This window comes from Dermacentor silvarum, unplaced genomic scaffold, assembly GCF_013339745.2.
Source record: "Dermacentor silvarum isolate Dsil-2018 unplaced genomic scaffold, BIME_Dsil_1.4 Seq279, whole genome shotgun sequence".
Lineage (NCBI taxonomy): Eukaryota > Metazoa > Arthropoda > Arachnida > Ixodida > Ixodidae > Dermacentor > Dermacentor silvarum.
The window spans coordinates 21,345-40,001 of record NW_023605973.1 but is presented as its reverse complement, the minus strand read 5'-3'; the positions used below and the strand labels follow the sequence as shown (position 1 = coordinate 40,001).

Here is an 18,657-nt window from a genome sequence, read left to right as displayed (position 1 = left end):
AAGGTCGTCTGTGAAACTGAACGCCGACGTTAAAGAACCCCAGGTGGTCAAAATGAATCCGGAGCCCTCCACTACAGCGTGCCTCATAATCAGAACTGGTTTTGGCACGTACTACCCCAGAAAAGAAACTGAACGCCGTCACCTGTGAAGTCAACTTCTTTTGTGTCCTCTGACAATACGAAGCACACGTGTTTACACGTGTTTACCTTTTCAGGGTCCCTGGACTCATGTACAGAACTTTGCAATATTGCTGATTGACTGTTTTTGTGATTCTTTTGTGCTACGTATTGCTACAAATTTTGTGACCATAATTATCGATGCCAAGCGACGAGCAGTAGCTGGTGTCACCTAAAGGCGCCAATCTCTCTTATTACACCATGTCAATAAAAAAATAATAAGGCGCTCGAAAAGTCACTATGTTCTAATGTGACTTGTCAGTCTAAAGGCAAATCATCGTTGACAATGTCAGTATGCATTCCATATAAGGTGTGAGCTCCTGGCCAAATTTATTAAAGCGTCTACTTTGCCCCCCCCCCCCCCCCTCTTTTTGCCCCCGCCTTGTCGTGTCAGCGAAACATTTAAGAATTTTAATGTTCACAAGTTGGCAGGCATATGCGACAATACACCGCCGGTGATCTGGCGTACGCATTAAGATGACCAGTAAAACTCAACTAGAATATCAGCTTTCTGCGCTTACTCACTAAGTCCCGCTGACGTCTTCTTGTCTCTTAACGTTACGCATGCATCTTCCGTTGGAATGCTCTCGCTCGATGTGTAACAGAGGCTGCAAACATAAACAGTGCGCTGAAAGCTTTTCATCTGTCTTACGCTGATCGAGGCAGAAGATAATACAGATGCAGCACTAAAGTTTCCTGTGTTGTTTCATAGAATGTATTCCTGTGATCGTGAACCTGTATAAATGTCAGTAATCAGCTTTCATTGCTTATGTAGCAGCCTGTTATTTGTGTTATTGCCCAACTACAACGTTTGTACAATTGTACTGCGATCGTTTTTATTTTGTTTCTCTCATATTGTAGTTGATACATGCATGGGAAGAGCCGTCATTTTCATAAGTTAATTTTCTTTCGTGAATTCATTATTACAGCCATGGCTTATAATGGATCCACTAGCTAAAGATCCAGACATTATAGTCTGCTATAATGTGTATACGATGATGATTCGTTGTATAATGGCACAAACCCACTTTGGCAGATAGGCCAGTAACCGAGCAGTAGTATGATTAAATAATGTAATGGGAGATGTGAAAGAAACCCATAATAAATCAAGCAAGGTAGTGTGTAATAGTGCAGTCAGCCTTGCAGAAATAGGTACTACAGCTGAAAAAAAAAGAAATAACAGCTATAGGAATGTAACAGGTCGAGGTGAACAATAAGTTAAATTTTGATTAGTAATACTAAAATTATTATTATTGTGAATTTGTGTTGTTGCTATTTCAATTTTGTAATTTATTAACGTTATTAATATTCATATCTTAACGTTCCTGTGGCTGAATCCTAATACAGATTTTCCAAGTGAGAGTAGAACAATACTGCACAAAATCAGCCCAAGATAACGATGCGTAATTTCCGAACATCGTTTTCATTGAGTTGAAAACAGCCGGCACGATAGCGAAAAAGAGGGGGGGCGGGATTGATTGCAGAGGTAGCATAAGTCAACAATTTCTTTCTTCTTTTTCTACTTATCCTTCTTCCTCCGCACACTGCATGCACCACCGAGGCAACAACTACAACACCAACAAAACCACCTCAGCCACGAGTGCAGCAGCCTCCACCATCAATCAGGCAGCTCCTTCCAAATCCCGGTGTTTGCCCCGACGCAGGGACAACCGTAACTTAATTACCTGCACTATGTCGTGAATCCCGTGAATAAGTTGTCGCGGGCATAAGAACATCCCGCTTCGTGCGCTTGAGAGATGACGCGACATCGCCTTTCACTGGATGCTATGCCACTGCGGTGTAGTTGACCGGCGTCGTTGACCGGCCATATATATGCCAGTGACAGTGTCGGCTGCGTTGCTCTCCCATTTTCAAGAGCGGATGCAGTGGTTAGGCATCGCACGCTTGCACACAAGCCTATGCTGGTCGTCTGGAAATTGGGCAATTTGGAATTGCGCGTATTTTAAGGAGTGCTGACGTTACATTTGCGACTAGTCAGTTTCTTTTGTGTGTAAATGAAGGTCAAAACCCTCTAAACCCACCTCTCCGCCCCTCCTGCCCCCACTTTAAAAATAAAAATAAATAAATATCAGGAAGCGTCAAGGTGCCAAGTAATGTACCATAATACTTGTATGGGGAAATAAATTTTGGTATGGGTAACCAAGAAGGCGGATGCATAGACCTAATGACATTATCATTGGCTAGCTCGATTCCCGCAATCGCTGCTGCTGGATCACGCAAGTAATTAAAGGAAAACTGAGACATCCACCCATATGTAGCAATTTGCTACAATGGAAACCCAACCGGGTTCCTCGAAAGAAAGCCTCGCAGTTGAAGAAAAATTCGTCCTGGTCCGGGACTCGAGCCCGGGACCACCGCCATTCCGGGGCAGCCGCTCTACCATCTGAGCTAACCAGGCGGCTAGCAGATGGCAGGGCGAAGTCGAATTTGTCGACAACTCGAAGCAAAGGCAAGTGTATGACGTAATAGTTCAGCGGAGATCCGCTAGGTGGAGATAAGTAATTAAAGGAAAACTGAGACATCCACCCATATGTAGCAATTTGCTACAATGGAAACCCAACCGGGTTCCTGGAAAGAAAGGCGGTGGTCCCGGGTTCGAGTCCCGGACCAGGACGAATTTTTCTTCAACTGCGAGGCTTTCTTTCGAGGAACCCGGTTGGATTTCCATTGTAGCAAATTGCTACATATGGGTGGATGTCTCAGTTTTCCTTTAATTACTTATCTCCACCTAGCGGATTTCCGCTGAACTATTACGTCATGGATCACGCAAGCGAAGCCGGGGCAAGTATGGACATCACTTCTGTCTATTTTAATGATGCGTTGGCATCCTTTTCAGGATGCCAACGCACTTTCCGGAGGCTATGTATGTATGTGTGTACGTTTCTATCTATGTATCCATCTATGTACGTTTGTATCTAACCGTTTTCTCGATACCTGGGTCACTGAGTAGTTAGTGGTGGAATGGGTACCACATTGGGCAGCTGTGCTGAGGTAACAGGGTTCGAAGTCAACCATCTGGCCAACTTGAGGCACTGAGTATGTGGGAACCTCATATCTCATATGCTTCCATGTATTTCATATTTCGCATGTATTCTTTTCTTTGAACGTATTTAATTTCATTACTATATGAACGAATTCCCTCCTGCCTGGGCCACATGTTGGCCTGCAGTATTCTGTAAATAAAAAAAATTAGCACATACGTGCCGCTCTAGAACGTACCACTTCACTTTCATTTCTCCATGGATCACTGTAGACTCGGGACTGGGTACGTACTACTGCTGAAAGAAACGTGTCCACTCGGTCCGTGATAGTCTCTAATGAACTTCTTTGATGCCAACTTTAGTTATTATATATATATATAGGTATGTGCCACTGGGAATGTGCCACTCTACAATGACGGATAAGATCCCTTATACTTTCTCCAATGCTGAGCGGAATCGAACGAACGTCACAAGGGTTCCTCGAGGACAGCAACACGACCCAGGCTGCGGCACAATTGCACTGGCTTTTTGCCGCTTTCAATGAACCTCTCGCCAACTTGGATTGCCGCAGTATGTGCCACTGAGTGTGCCGCAAGCGGGGCAACAATTCTCAGCAGCCGCAGGCGCCAGCGCGTAATGCTTCTCGTCTCTGAGGCCACGCGCGGACTTCTCGGTAGTGCCACCAGACGGCGTAGCGTGTGCAGAAAGAAGCGCGAGGGAGGAGCCCGGTCGCTACATGACGCATGCATCAGGCGCCATGCATTTCGGAGGCCACGCACAGGCTTCGCGCTGCCGGCGCTAGATGGCGCCGAGTGTTATTACCGAAGCGTGAAAGAGAAGCCCCGCTGCAGTACACGTGCCTCGTATGTATACCTCGTTCCGACGGTGGCAATACGTTGTATCGCCATTTTTGATTCAATGCCTTCGCATTACCGTCCACAGGCATCGTACGATGGGTTCTGCCGCATTTTTTATGAGCCAACATAGTCGCAAGCTTATATCCTTATCGACATCACCAAATTTTTATCTGCGCCATGAAGTCACGATAATATCGATGGCGGAAAGTGCGCCCCTTTCGAGGCCAAATGTGTTGTTAAATTAAAATATCTCGTTAAGTGAAAGGCGCATTTGCCGCTAAGATGACACAGACAGAAAAGGAAGCCACTAACGACGCGTTGGCGACACTTCCCACTGATTTAGTTTTGCCGGTGTCCTCCCAGCGGGAAGTATGCCTTTCACCATGAACCAACTAGGCCAAGAAGCACTTCTAATGTAGCACATATCTTATAGGTGTTTCTCAAGATTCGTACTTGCTAACATTTGTAAGTGCGATAAGGGCGTTGTAGAAATTCCACAACATGAAAAGTATTTCTCAGAAGCTCGGTAATATGGGATTATACATGATGAGATGACATCACGAGGCTTTCTTATGAGATGCCGTAGGGTTATACGAGCTTGATGGACATGGGAGTTGGCTATTAGAAAGTACTACCAGCTACGCCTTTAACTGCATTGTTATCAGTACTCAAAGCACAGCACTCTCATTCCAGTATTTTGTTCGTTAGGCTCCCACAGTAACGTTTACTGCAGGGTGTTGCTGCAATAGCCTGATAAATAACTCGTAATAGCATAGTATCAGCTCAGGACTTTGATTGAGGCCGACCTCTCAGCTGCTCTCCCATAATAAATCTCTCTCTCTCGTAATAGCCTAATTAGCCCGTTTCACATAGACAAACACGCACAGGCTCTGAAAGAGGGAAATAAACTTGTACGTAAGACGTACGTTGGTAAAAAAAAAAAAAAAAAAAAAACAAGATTAGGTGCTCACCGACAGGTAAAGGCTGAATGACACTCAATTTTACGCAGCTTGCCTCATGTTAAGTGGTAGTCATTCGTATTTGAAAAAAAGGCAACAAAACGAGCGCTACAGGAGACAGGAAGAGTAGTTCATCGCTCCTAACACCACCACTTAATCGCAGGAACGCCACAGCCACCTAATGTGTCATGGAAGACTCGTCCTGCCTGAAGCCAAGCGCCAGATACAGCGCTCTTTGAGTTATATAGCCTGTTCGGCGCACTCGATGCCGTCAAAGGGCCTTTCTAAAATTTCTTACCGAAGCTATAACCAAAATTCGGTGGGTGGTTAAAAAAGTACAAACATAAACATGACTTGCGAAGGAAAACAAAAACAAGAAAGGAAGATTCAGTGAGCCGGCGCTGCGCCTGCAGTGAAGGTCCTCATCGGGCCCGGAAAACAAGTTGCGCCTTCAACGATCGGCCTATCCGCGCGGGCAACCTTGAGGCAAGCTGGCGATACCAGCCCCGCTGTCAGAAGACGTTTCATACATGGCGCAGCTATAGACGCCCATGTATAAAGCAATAAGTGAGAAAAAGTTCAGAGGCAACGCAGACGAGTGGCAAAAAATCTTTCCCGCGTCCCTAAATAAGGCAAGTGAGACCGATACAACGCCTCCTGTTGAGGGCATGGTTAGCGCGACGGGTGGGGAGGGTCCGTTCATGGGGGGGAGGAGGGTAGCGCAGTCTGGGGGCTCGGGCAGAAAATGAAAGACCGCGTTCATCAGAAGCCCGGTGCGCCGCCACGGCCGGGCACAAATTACTTTTCTCGGGCATGAGGCAAGCCGACAACGGCTTGGCAAGATCGTTCGCCCTCGGCTCGGACCATAAAGAGACCCGAAGAAGAGTCCGATACGGAGATAAGGCGGCCTCCTCTCGACGAGCGCAGCCAGTTCGATATAATCAATCGCAACAACCTGCGGTGTGACTCCGCCCAGCACCACCCCAATCTCTCCCTTTCGCTACTTTTCTTTTGACTGACGTCTCAATCTTCAACCAGGGGGCGCGGCGAGCTCACGCAGAGCGCCATCTGGAGGGGGAATTACCGTCGGAACGATGCCCCTGCTGGCCTGGTTGCAGCCGAGTCAAGTCAGTGTGGCAGCAGCGTTTCCTGGCATCTTGTGAATGAGACGGAGAAGAAAAGCGATCCGCGTATAATGAAAACTGTTCGCATCAACGTGTGATAGTGAACGGAGAAGCGGCGTTATAGGCCAGCGACAACTACTGTGCTCTCGAAAGTTTTTTTTGCTTCTTCATTACCTGTCAGACACGCCCCTTGTTCGGTCAGTGTTCGTGGCTTGTTTTTGGGAACCGTTCGGTAGTTGTATAGTAATGCCTCTGTATAGTGTGCTGCTATTACTCTAGCTTTAACTTATTGTCGCGGTATAACAGAGTTCGTAATGGGCGTTTCGATTGCATTTCGTAATTATAGGATTCGAATTAGGCTTCCGATGTGTGGAATCACACACCACATTTCTGGAGAACGACACCAAACGTGTCCCCGCAACAGTTGAAAAGTCGTGAAGACATTACTGCACGATTTATATTGTTGAGGACGCACGCCCGCGCACTGCACACGTACGCACGCACGCCACGCACGCACGCACACAAATACACGCACGCACACAAACACACAAACACACACACTCACACACACAAACACACACACACACACAGCCAACATCAAGCCGTTGATTTGCTCCGATGACGTCCAGAAGGTTGAATTTCACTATTTATATTTCTTTTGGGGTCAGCGAAGGCCAGTGAAGAAATTGCAAAAAGTAAGTGGCAGCGCTTTTTGTGCCACGTGCTGGACGTCATAGATGCATAGATGCATCTATGCCAATTAGACCGAATGTCAGCTCTCACGGACCGTCATAGGGCTGGATCTTTACACAACGACAACTCCCGGGGCGTCACCATAATGCCCCCTGGACTGTTGTGAAGCACGTCATGGGTGTGGTTTCCCGGCTCTTCGTGAACTTTGGGAGCGGTCTGCGGAGAGTGTTCTTCTCGCTGAGCAATTGTAGTGTTGGTGGAAGTGCAGATAAATGTCCGTATGCTTTCATATATGCTTCCCTACGATAGACAGTAAGGTGGATAGCTGAGCTAGTTGCTATTTCACCGTCGGAGAAACTTGAGCACTGGAACGACGGCACACGAAGAAACTTGTGAGTGAGCACTTGTACGCCTCGAGGAACTTCGGAAATTACCTCTTCTGATATCTGTCCAATTTCACCAAAGGGCACCAGCGTATTTCAATAAGCACCACGTAAACATACATATACATTTCGGAAGCCCACCAGAATTTTGACACCCTTCTTCAGTTAGCAACGTTTAAGTTAGTCGTAAGGTCTTTACTGCGTTATAGCAGTGTTTTGACCAGGATTAAAACGTTGCTATCTATAACAAAACAGGAATGTTACAAATAAGTTTCGTAAATGTGAATGTTCCTATAAGGGTTCAACCTCTCGAATTTGCTAACTGAAATTGTTGAAATTCGGGTGGCCTTTCAAAATATTATTTTTTAAATGCTGCTCATTGAGTTACGCTAGTGCATCGCCGTGAACTTTGACGGATTACCGAAGGGGCAATGTCCAAAATTCACGGGCCTGAGCGGAAGGACGAAGGAAGGTCAAGAACGACTTGCGGAGAATCATCGTGACATAGCGTTCCTGATAGGAAAGTGTCGTAGCGCTACAAAGTGTGCACACGAGATAGGCGATGAATATTTTCTATCGCCCCAAAGAGTTAACAAATTTTTGTATAAAGTGTATACAGGGCAGACGGGTCATTGTCTCAGAAAGGGCTGAAGGAGCATAAATCTAACGTGAACTGAATTACAACAATATGAGCCCGCCTTCCTGTTCATTACAAAGCTCCCGCCTGCGTGCCACTAACAGGAAAAAAGAACAACTATTGTGCAAAGTCGTGAGCAGACAGCATGTGAAATCGTGGAAGTGGAAGAGACTGAAATTAGGTGCTTTAACGGTCCTTCGAGGCTTTCTCCGACAAAAAACCTCGTTTTCGGCTGCGTGTGAACAGTTAATATGCTTTGCAGCATAGGTCATGCCCATGTCGATATACCGGCCTCTTCATCTTTCTACACCGTCTGTTCATTCCTCTGCTGCGACATATTGCTTCTATAAACGAGTATGTTTATCAAAGCACAATACATTCTCAACCGATAGCCGACGCACCTCATGCTGACTACTTTTGTCTTCTTCTGTCCCCGTCTTTCCTGCGCATGCAGACCGCAGATTGATCAACTAACTAGCCCCCCTGACTGATTGGTTCACAACCAGGTGAAGTCAACAGCGCCACATTTGTGTTGAATGATGCTAAAATGTTCGCAGCTCATCATCGTCGTAGTCACCACCATCATCAGGGCAGCATCAAAATAAATTCATGCCCACAATTTGGGGTCATGGCGCTTCACTGCCCACACAGTGATCACTTCCTCTTTTCCTCTTTCTGTTCACCCGTTCCCTCGCCCCAGCGTAGGGTAGCAAACCAGACGCTCGCCTGGTTGACGTCCCTGCCCTTTCCTCTCTTTGATATATCTCTCTCTCTCTCGTCGGTGTTTTTCGGTGAGGAGGAAATGGTGCGCCACCGCTAGCCTTTCCTCCTATCTGGCTTGTGCGAGCCGCGGCGTGGCGCTGCTTGAATATGTTGCCGTCTTTTGCTGTGGAACGATTTGTAGATGACCTAGCTCGTTCCTTGAGGAATTATACGTGATGTCAGTTCATACAAGGTCGTCTGGAAACCACTGTGTAGGCTTTTCATTGAAGCAGCAACTACAGTACGCGGAAATTTCTCTTCGCTGCGCACACACACGCGACGTGCATCATCAGCGGCGGTTTGTGTACTGCGTGTCATGAACTATTTTGACTGTATCGGATTTCACTGGACGAAAAGCCGCTGCATGTGCGAAAAACCAGCGTGAACCTTCTAAAACAGTAATATATCCAAAGGGGATTTTATAGAAAGAATGCGACGCGTCTATTTGTGTGGACGCAATTTCCGTAACATGGATGAGCGCATCGTATAGGTCGGGCCGAATAAGACCTAACAAAAGAATGGGTTTTGATCTGATTGCGGCTCGCAAGATTTTAATCATGCTTGTCTTGAGTGGTTAGTTGGCCGAAATGGTCGCCATCTATCGAAAAAAAGAAACAAAAAAGGATTTTCAGCAACCGCCATCTCAAACACGACTTGAAGAGAGCGTTGAGCGCAAGAATAGGTTCACCGTTTGTTTGATATTTTAATTAACTCATGCAAAACTCTTTTTTAGGATTAAAGACATGTGCGCCAGGTGACGTTTTCATATGGAGTTAAGACAAATCTACGCAGATATTGGGGAAAAGCATTTTTTTTTGTACGAAGAAGTTTCTAAACTTGTGCAACTTGCCCAAACAGTTTTAGTGGGGTGCTGTCGTCGAATATTTGTCGGGCAAGATCGTGCTTCATAGGATCATTTCTATAGTACGATTGTCGAGGCGCATCCGCGATCTCGGAGCACAGTCGACCACGATGACGAGTCGAGGGTCGGAAGTTGGGGTTCCAACCCACGTTCCTGTCATTGATGACCATTCTCTCGGTCCTTGTTGCTGTTGAGAGGGCGGAGACCCAGCCTGAGTGGCCGGGTGTGTCCTATGAAAACAAAGGTATCGCAGAAACTCCTCCGAGATTTGCGCAAGTCTGCGTAAGCATTGTGGCGCATGCTAATCTCGTTTTACGCAATGTCGTGCTACGCATTGACGAACAAAAGTAGCTGGAACGCCAAGGCAGTTTTCCGACGGGTTCGGGAATGTATCTCACGAAACTGGTGTCATCCCGGGAATTCGTTCCAAATGGATCCTTCGTGCGAACTCCAAGGCTACAATTTGCAAATTACAATATTTACTAGCACGTAATTAGTGAAGTAGTATATATATATATAATACATACATATATATATATATATATATATATATATATATATATATATATATATATATGAGCGTGCGTGCTATGAGCGCCCCCCACCTCCCCTCCACTGAAGGGAGAATTTATGCCCTGATTTTGGTAGGGGACCAGGTTGGTTTTGAACGTGGGTCAACTCAAATTTCGAATTTGGAAAAGTCAAATTTGGAGGTGGGCCACCCAGATTTTGGAAGCAGGCCAAGTCAATTTTGAATGTGGGTCAGGTCGGTTTTGAACGTGTGTCAAGTTAATTTTCGAATTGGGCAAAGTCAATTCGTTGGATGTGGGCCCCGGCGTCCGTTCACCGTGAGATTTCTCAGTGCGAGCCGCAGCAGGTCCAGCGCCATGAACGTGGGATCATCACTTGATCACGTGGGTTTTGGTAGCATCGGATGTTAACGCGGAACGAACGCCGGAGTCTGCGTCATGGATCCGAGGCTCGCAGCCGAATGCGGTAACGTCTGCGCCCGGGGCAGATGAATGGGCCGATGAAGAGAATGGCCTGAAGTGCTGACCGAAAAGCATGCGGGGTGTAAGCTTTCAGGCATGCGAGAGAGGAAATGCAGGGAGATTAACCAGAAGCGAGTTTCCGGTTTACTACCCTGCAATGGGGTGGAGGAGTATAGGGGCTGGAAAGAGGGCAAAGAGCGAGAAAGAGATGGTGGGAATGATAGGAGAGCACGTAGGAAGAGGGATAGAAGACGCGGGGAGGGGGGGGGGGGTGGAGGGAGTAGTCATCCGCGTCTTCGTCGCAGGCAGGATACCTTTACAGCCGTTCAGCCAGCAGCGAGTCAGCGTGGTAGTTGAGCACTACCCTGAACACCCGGCTGGGACTGCGGGCAGGAAAAAGGAGATCGTTGCTGGTGGCTGCTGGCAGGCCCATGCAACGTAGTTGAGCCACCATAGTGGTTCGGTGTGGGTTTAGTGTGCGACAGCAACACAGGAGATGCTCTACTGTTTCGTCTGCCCCGCAATGTGTGCGGGCTGGCGACGCTGTGCTGCCCAGGCGGAAGCTCACGGCGGCTGTTCAACAGCACCCAATTCGTAGGCGTAGCAGAAGGAATCGCTCGCTGCTGGTCAGTCCCCCGTCTGGCAGCAAAGTCGGGGGACTCCGCCTCGCCACGCGTGCATCGGGGTGGCAGCTCAGCAGCAGTCGCTTTAGGGTGCTCCTGGAGTAGTCCGAGGCAACGACTGCCAGGCTGAGTGACGTGTCCACAACATGGACACGTCACTCAGCCTGGCAGTCCTCGCATCGGAGTCCTCACGTGTTACGGGCGCGCGCCTCACGTGTTTCATCAGCGGTCTATTCTTAGCCTTTCCCGCCGTTTTCCTTCACTTGCGCGAGACTTGCGCGAGACGGTTTTTTTGCGGTCACACCTTCAACGGCACCGACACTTGTGAGGCAATACAAGCTTCGCTTGGAAAGGAAAGAAACACTGGGTAACCTCGCAAGACCACGTATAGACGGTATGGTCATGGCGCATACTCGGGCCATGCGTTATAATGTACAAACCGCTTCATAAAGGGGAATCAATGTTTCACTCTGCAAGTGTGATTCACACTGTATGGTATGCTGTTATTGGTAACCAAAACTGTTTCATTCATGGGCGGAAACCGTGCCCAACAAACGAGGTATGGTCGCGCAATGTATCCACAGAAAACAATTTCAACTCTAGTCAAATAAGCAGCACAACTTTTTGTAGCAAAAGGGTACCCACATTGTTACGGCCGTTGCGTTTGTTTCTTCACTGCTATAGTTGCTGCTAAATGACATCATAGAAGTACGGGAGTATTTTTCAGTAAGGTCACACTCGTAAAACGAATTTTTAGAAATATACAACTGTTCTCCGAGGCTGACTGTAGGCTCAAACACGCGCGCAGAGATCGCGCTGGGTGTTCTGTCCGTCTTAACGCCAGCAGAAATTCTGGCCCATGTCCTCTTAAATAACTTCAGTACGTCTCACAGAACCGTTTCCCACGTAGCAGACACCACATTATACTAAATCGACCGCACTAGCTGGAGAACAACCACCAGAACTGCCACCGTGCGCATACTTGGCATGCAAAACGTAGTGCTCACCCAAGCCAGGATACCGACTGCTCATAGTTGGCGCCACTGCATACGAAATATGGCGGCGCCCATGAAAAAAAAATGTCTGTAGGGTAAGGGTCTCCCGTCTTAAAACAAAGCTGTCGTTTCTAATACACATTCAGCTACTTTGAAAGCAAACCATACGCAACCTAGTCTCAAACACGCGCCCTGCGAAATGACGTCTGCGTGCGGAGAACATGAGCTTTTAGGGGCGAAGCTCCTTATGGCGGCACCCGTTCCGTCCCCGTCGTAGTAGTAGTAGTAGTGTGTAACCAGTCTGAGAAAAATGAGAAAAAAATTCCGAAGTTGCGTCCGTAGCGCGGAATCGAACCAGGGACCCCTCGCTTCCGAGCGCGCGGCGTTAGCCCACTACGCCACGAAGCTTTTTTTTTTTTTTTTTTTTTTTTTTTTTTTCTTTATTTCATTGATACAACAGCCAACCACATAGTGACAAAATTATAATTTTAGAACTGTTTCATGTGTAACAAGCCTTCCATACGGGGCACCCAATCGGGTACACACTTTTTCACTTTTTCCATTTCGAGAAATGAAATTACAGACTCGCGAAAGTACTCTATTGCAGGGCGAGCATCAACGTCTGCATGGCGAACAGCCATGCGTGACGTCCAGATACTATGCAGAGCCATTAACATTGTAATATCATATGGAAAACCATCCTCGTTATCAACCATTAGGTACCTTATTCCCTGTGCATCCAAAGGGAAATCCTTCTTTAAGGTCCTTTGCAGGACATCCCAGAAGAACACGCCATCCCAGCATTCCAGGAACACGTGTTCAATAGTTTCAGGTTTCCGGCACAAGAAACAGTGGTCACCCCACGGAACGAAGAATCCCTTATCAGAAAGCCAAGTCTTAACTGGCAAAACGCCTGCATGTAATTTAAAGAAGAAGGTTTTCACCCCAGGACGCACAGGCATGCTTTTTACACGTTTCAGCACCTTGCGCCACTTTCCGCCCGAGAAATGAGTCCGATACAATGGAATTGGGAGAACAATATCACATAAATCATTATACAATTTTTTACGAGACACTGCGCTTAAATATTCAATCGAGAAACGGGCCTCCAGGAAGCGGCACGACTCAACAACCTCTTTAAGGTAACCCTGTAGTCGACCTTCCATTTTATTGGAAGAGATGACAAAGTTGGGCAAAGCACTGACCAGTCGTACCTGGCAAACTGTGCGCAGGAAAGGATCCTGAACATCTCGAAGGTACAAAAAACGATTTATGAGCTGTCTCAGAAATAAATGCGATAAGCTTAAGCCCCCATCACGAACACGCCGAAAAAGGTTCGTCCGACTTATTCGTTCCCATGTGGATCCCCATATAAACACGGCAAAAACTCGATGAAGTCTCTGCACATTCACTCGAGAACAGTAGAGCACTTGTAACACATACCACAATTTACTAATGAAAAACAAATTGCAAACCGTTGCACGAGCAAAGATTGATAAATCTCTGCCCTTCCATTTCGCGGCTTTTTCTCGGATTTCTTCTGTCTGTCTCCTCCAATAGGGATCACTGTCGGTGTAATTTTCTAAGGGTACGCCTAAATACTTCACCGGGGTTGTTACCCACTGCACATTTAGGAAAAACTGTGGCGTGAGATCCCAATCGCCATGCCAAAAACCAATACATTTTCCCCAATTGACTGCACTGCCGCTTACCTGACAAAAACGTTTTACAATGGTAATAACCTCCGCTATACTTTCGAGATTTGAACAAAAAACACCTATATCGTCTGCATAGGCCAGAACGCGTACTTCAGATGCATGTAGCCTGAAGCCACTAATTGTACTGCGGTTTATAATACTTAGGCAAAAGCTTTCAATGAACACGCAAAAAAGGAGAGGGGAAATAGGACAACCTTGGCGAACTGAGCGACGCACTTGGATGAGATTTCCAACTTCTTTGTTAACAATGAGCCTGGTACTACAACCACTGTACGCCATACGAACAGCTTCAGTTATTACTGTGCCAACATTTGCATGTTCTAAGACAGTTATAAGTAAGTCATGTGGCACGCGGTCAAATGCCTTCTCAAAATCAATCTGGAGCATCGCAACTGCACCCTTCATGACGTCACAACACTCTAATACACACCTCGCTTTGTGAATGTTGGTAAAGATGCTTCTGCCCTTTATTCCGCATGTTTGATGCGGGCCCACTATTTCTTTTATTACGCTTTGCAACCTTCTAGCCACTATTTTCATAAAAATTTTGTAATCAACATTTGTCAGACTGATAGGACGATAGGCTGATACCTGCCGAAGTTTGATAGAATCGTTCGTTTTCGGAATAAAAATGGTATGGGAAGTGAGAAATGAAGGAGGCAGAGATTTAAACTCAAAGGCCTCATTGAATAAGCGCCCCAATATCGGAGATATTTCTCGCGTGAAGGTTTTATACAAAGCCGCACTTAGCCCGTCAGGGCCAGGGGACTTCCCGGGATTTAGGTCTTCGATTGCTTTCTCTACCTCTCCTACCGAGATTGAAAGCTGCAATCTATCCTTTGTTTCGTCATCTAATTGTGGCATGAACGCCAAAAATTCGCTTTTGAAGTGGTCGATATCTACCGTACCTAAAGAAAACAGAGCACTGTAATACTCGTAAAAGGCTTTCTCAATCTCGTCTTTAGCACCTGTCAAGGCACCATTGTATGTTATTTCTGCAATTGTATTACGTTGCGCGTAACTTTTTTCCGTCCCTAGTGCGCGCTTTGTAGGCCTTTCGGCCATTACCGTTTTCTCTGCTCTCGCTCTTATAATTGCACCCCGAAATCTTTCCATGTCTAACAACTCCAATTTTTCTTTCACCGCACGGATATCTCCCTTAAAGGTTCCAGGCGTTAGACACTCTTCTTTGACAAGAGTTTGCAAGTTTGAACGTAACAGTCTCTCGTGAATACGTTCTTCATGTTTAAGTATGCTGCTTCTTTCTACAGCTTTCATTTTAATTTTTTGCCTTAAATATTTCCCATTTCGGCCCAGCTTCTGAATTACTGTCACGGTACAGTTCTTGTATGCCCTCATGTACTAAAGTTTTGAAAACATCATCATCAAGTAGTTTATTATTAATTTTCCATGAATCCCAGTTAAATTTTCCTTTTCTTTCTTTTTTGCTGCAAATGCTAAACATCACGAGGCAATGGTCAGTGAAGGAGAGGGGTGTTACGCAATAATCCTTACACAGAGGCACAATATCCAGCGACACATATGCACGATCTAAGCGTGCGTGACTAGAACCTTGAAAATGCGTGAATTGGACATTATGCCCACTGGTAATACATTCTCCCACATCTTCCAGAGCGAAATCGTTGATGATATCCATTAACTTTATCATGCTAGTCTCACGGTGCGGCGTAGTACTCGTTTTGTCTCGTGCTGAGCATACACAATTAAAATCGCCGAGAAGGATCAGTATACGATCAGTGTTACAATACTCACTAATGCGGCCGAAATAATCTAGACGCTGTGCAACGTCAGTTGGAGCATACAAACAAAACACGCGCCATTCATTGCCGGCAAAAACTAAGTCACTAACTACAAAGCGGCCTGATGGACAGCTTATAACAGACTGTATAACAATACCTAAGCAACTACGCACCAATATTACACACCCTCCTGATGTCCCCACCGCGTGACTGACGCACACACTATAATGCGCCGAGAACGGGCGTAACATGCCGTCGGTCTGGTCCTCGCCTTGAACTTTAGTTTCCTGCACTGCGATTATGTCCAATTCTTGTTCCATCGCAATACGATACAACTGATTTTGCCTTCTTTTAGTCGCTAATCCTCGTACATTAATTGTTCCTACGCGCAGGGACCTCTCCAACGACACAATTTTCCTGCCGGACGAGACCGCCGGCAAGACGCCCTCATTTCCCATCTCGACGCTTTGTGCAGTCGCCATAGAGGCGTCTAAGAGTTCACCTCCTTGCCGCCCCTTGTCAGGGACGACGCGCGCGTCCGAACGGCGCTGCGAGGTTTCTTCTTCACCCCATTCGCTTCCAGCGAAGCTTCGACCTGTCTCAGACGCTCCTCCTGCGACACCGCACTCACGTCGTCATGGCGACGCTTTGCCGGAGTTGTCTCCGCGTCCATATTTCCCAAAGCACTTTCGTCGACCGCTGGCTTTATGCTTGCTGCCTGCTGCGCTTGAGAGACGCTGGTCGCGTCCGAGGACTCTCCCGTGGGGCCCTCATCCTGGAGCACCGGACCAACGCCAACCGCGTTCGTTTTAGCAGTCTCTTGGTGCTCACCAACGCTGGACACCGTCGTGGCCGGCGTCTGCAGCCCCGAGACGCGGACTTCCTTGTCAGCTCCCTGATCGGTTCCGCTCTTGTCGGCTGTCGCAGGTGCCGCAGCTTGCTCTGCCTCTTCCTCGTCCATGACAAGCTCGCTTTGGTCTACAACTGTAGATCTGCCCACGGCTTTGGCGTAGCTGCGAGTACATGCCTCCTGTCCATGGCCAAACGCATGACATTCGGCGCACTTCGGTACCCTGCAATCACGCCGTATATGACCCGTGTGCTTGCAACGAAGGCAAAGAGGGGCTCGTCCTGGCGCCACAATGAGCACTGTACCGCTGCCCAGGCGCATCTGGTGCGGAATGTTGTCCAGTGCGATACCCTCTTTCAAAAACAATCGCACAAACTTTGTCAGTGAGTCAGCACATTCGAAGCCCTCCGCTTTCCACCTGTCATTGGTCACTTCCTTCACTTCGCCGTATTCACTGAATGCCCTCCGAATGTTATCGCTCGTGACATCCAAAGCCACCCAATGCAACTTCAGACGCACCTCTTGCCTGTTGGGATCGATGACGATGCAAAGACGATCCTTGACGACCAACCTTCCTGCTTCTATAAGCTTCTTTTTCGCTTCATCCGTCCGCAGGTTAACGAGCCAGACGTGGGACATCTGGTAGGCACCTATTACAGCAACGTCCTTGATGACGCCGGCGTCTTGTAAGGGCTTTCGAAAGTCTTCGATGCGATATGGACGACCTGAGATGTCGCAGTGCAGCATGACTGCACGCTTCATAGCTTCACCTGATGAAACGTTGGGCAAAATAATCCTGTAGTCCTTGGGCACGGAAAACGACGGGCTACCACGGCCGTTGACGACCGCTGTCGCAGCTCGCTCGGAGCCAACCATCCTGCGTCCGCACGCGTCAGTGACCGGGAGCAGAATGACTACGCCACGAAGCGGACATGGACAAACGCACCACGATGGCTATAAATACCCAACATTAACGAAAGGCCGCGTTTCTAGCGCGTTTCTAACGCGTTTGTGCTAGCGCGTTACGGCCCATGTAAGAAGCTGGTGTAAGACGCTGTGGCCTCTCCGCCTTACCTTCAACGCGTTTCGAACGCGCTGCCCAAAGCGGTGGCAAGTCAAGTTCAAGTCGAGGAGCGTTTATGAATACGGGGGGTATACTCTCTCAGCAGTCATGTGATGGCGTCGGCAAACGCGGTGCACGTTCCGGCATGTGTAAATGGCTGCGTAAGACGCTGTGGCCGCTCCCCCTTACTAGAGAGTACTGCACGTTTCTAACGCGTTTGTGCTAGCGTCCCCTTAAGCGGGAGATCCGATGATTCCCTCCGGAGCTTCGCCCACTCATCATCATTCACCTCGTGGATCTGCTGTCATTTTTTTGGTTAAAGAATGATTGATGCCAGATGAATTTTTAAGGAAATCCGATAGTTGTATACCCGTACTTGACGAAAACGTGCGCCAATAACACCGCGTTTGAGTGTAATATTTATTCGCGTAGCTTGTCCCCTCTCCCCTTTTTTGTTTTTCACGCAGGCACACGCTACACATTTGTTAACGACACAGGCGCTTCTCTTGAGACTAGTTTTCCGGAGGACGACGTGGCGGTTTGGCGTTATTTACTTTACTACCAAACTGCGAAATTATTTTGAGCTACATTGTGCCTTGACTTCTCGAGGCTCTGAACCCAGTCTTTTTCTACCACCTCGACACTGTTTCTAGCCATTTCTAGAACCTCAAAAGTGTACAGCAACACATCCAACTACTAAAGATCTTTCTTTATAGGGACAATATCGCTTAATGCGCCCTCTGAGGGGGTTCGCGTTTACCGTACATCGACCACAGTGCGAACAGAGCAGCTCACTAAGGCGGTGGAAGCCAATGATCTCAGGTTTCCTTTTCGGGGCACGTCGAGCCGGATCATTTGCCGGAGCTGAAAGCCTCGCCCTGCGGCCAAGTGGCACTCCAAGAAGTGCCGGATAGAAGCGTTGTTAACTCTTACGTTCCCGCGCATTCTCCTCTTGTGACGCCGTGGCGCAATCACGGCTGCATCTGCTGCTCTCGCCGCAGCGCCCTCTACCGCCGCGTGGCATGATTGGATGGCGTTCGGTTTCGACGAAGAGCAGAAAGCTGTAACGTTTTTGTGTTGTTTGGTGTAGACGCAGGTATCCACACGCAAACAAACACGCACACGAACATAAATACACACAAAAACATGCACGCACGCACGCACGCACGCACGCGCACACACGTTCTCCGTCTCATACTCG

The 18,657-nt window shown here is 47.6% G+C and overlaps 1 protein-coding gene and 1 pseudogene across 1 annotated transcript; one reads left to right on the top strand and one right to left on the bottom strand.

Annotated features, from left to right (window-relative positions):
- Positions 1-9,487: 9,487 nt before the first annotated feature.
- Positions 9,488-9,675, top strand: LOC119434851 (small nucleolar RNA U3; annotated as a pseudogene).
- Positions 9,676-16,033: 6,358 nt separating this feature from the next.
- LOC125941777 (uncharacterized) lies at positions 16,034-17,768 on the bottom strand. Its single transcript, XM_049659615.1, has one exon. It carries the CDS (start codon positions 17,267-17,269, stop codon positions 16,034-16,036), a length of 1,236 nt encoding a protein of 411 aa, XP_049515572.1. The 5' UTR covers positions 17,270-17,768.
- Between the last annotated feature and the right edge of the window lie 889 nt (positions 17,769-18,657).

Bases quoted from the DNA above. Each gene is read 5' to 3' on its own strand.
- LOC125941777 (XM_049659615.1), bottom strand. From the start codon at position 17,269: ATGGTTGGCTCCGAGCGAGCTGCGACAGCGGTCGTCAACGGCCGTGGT.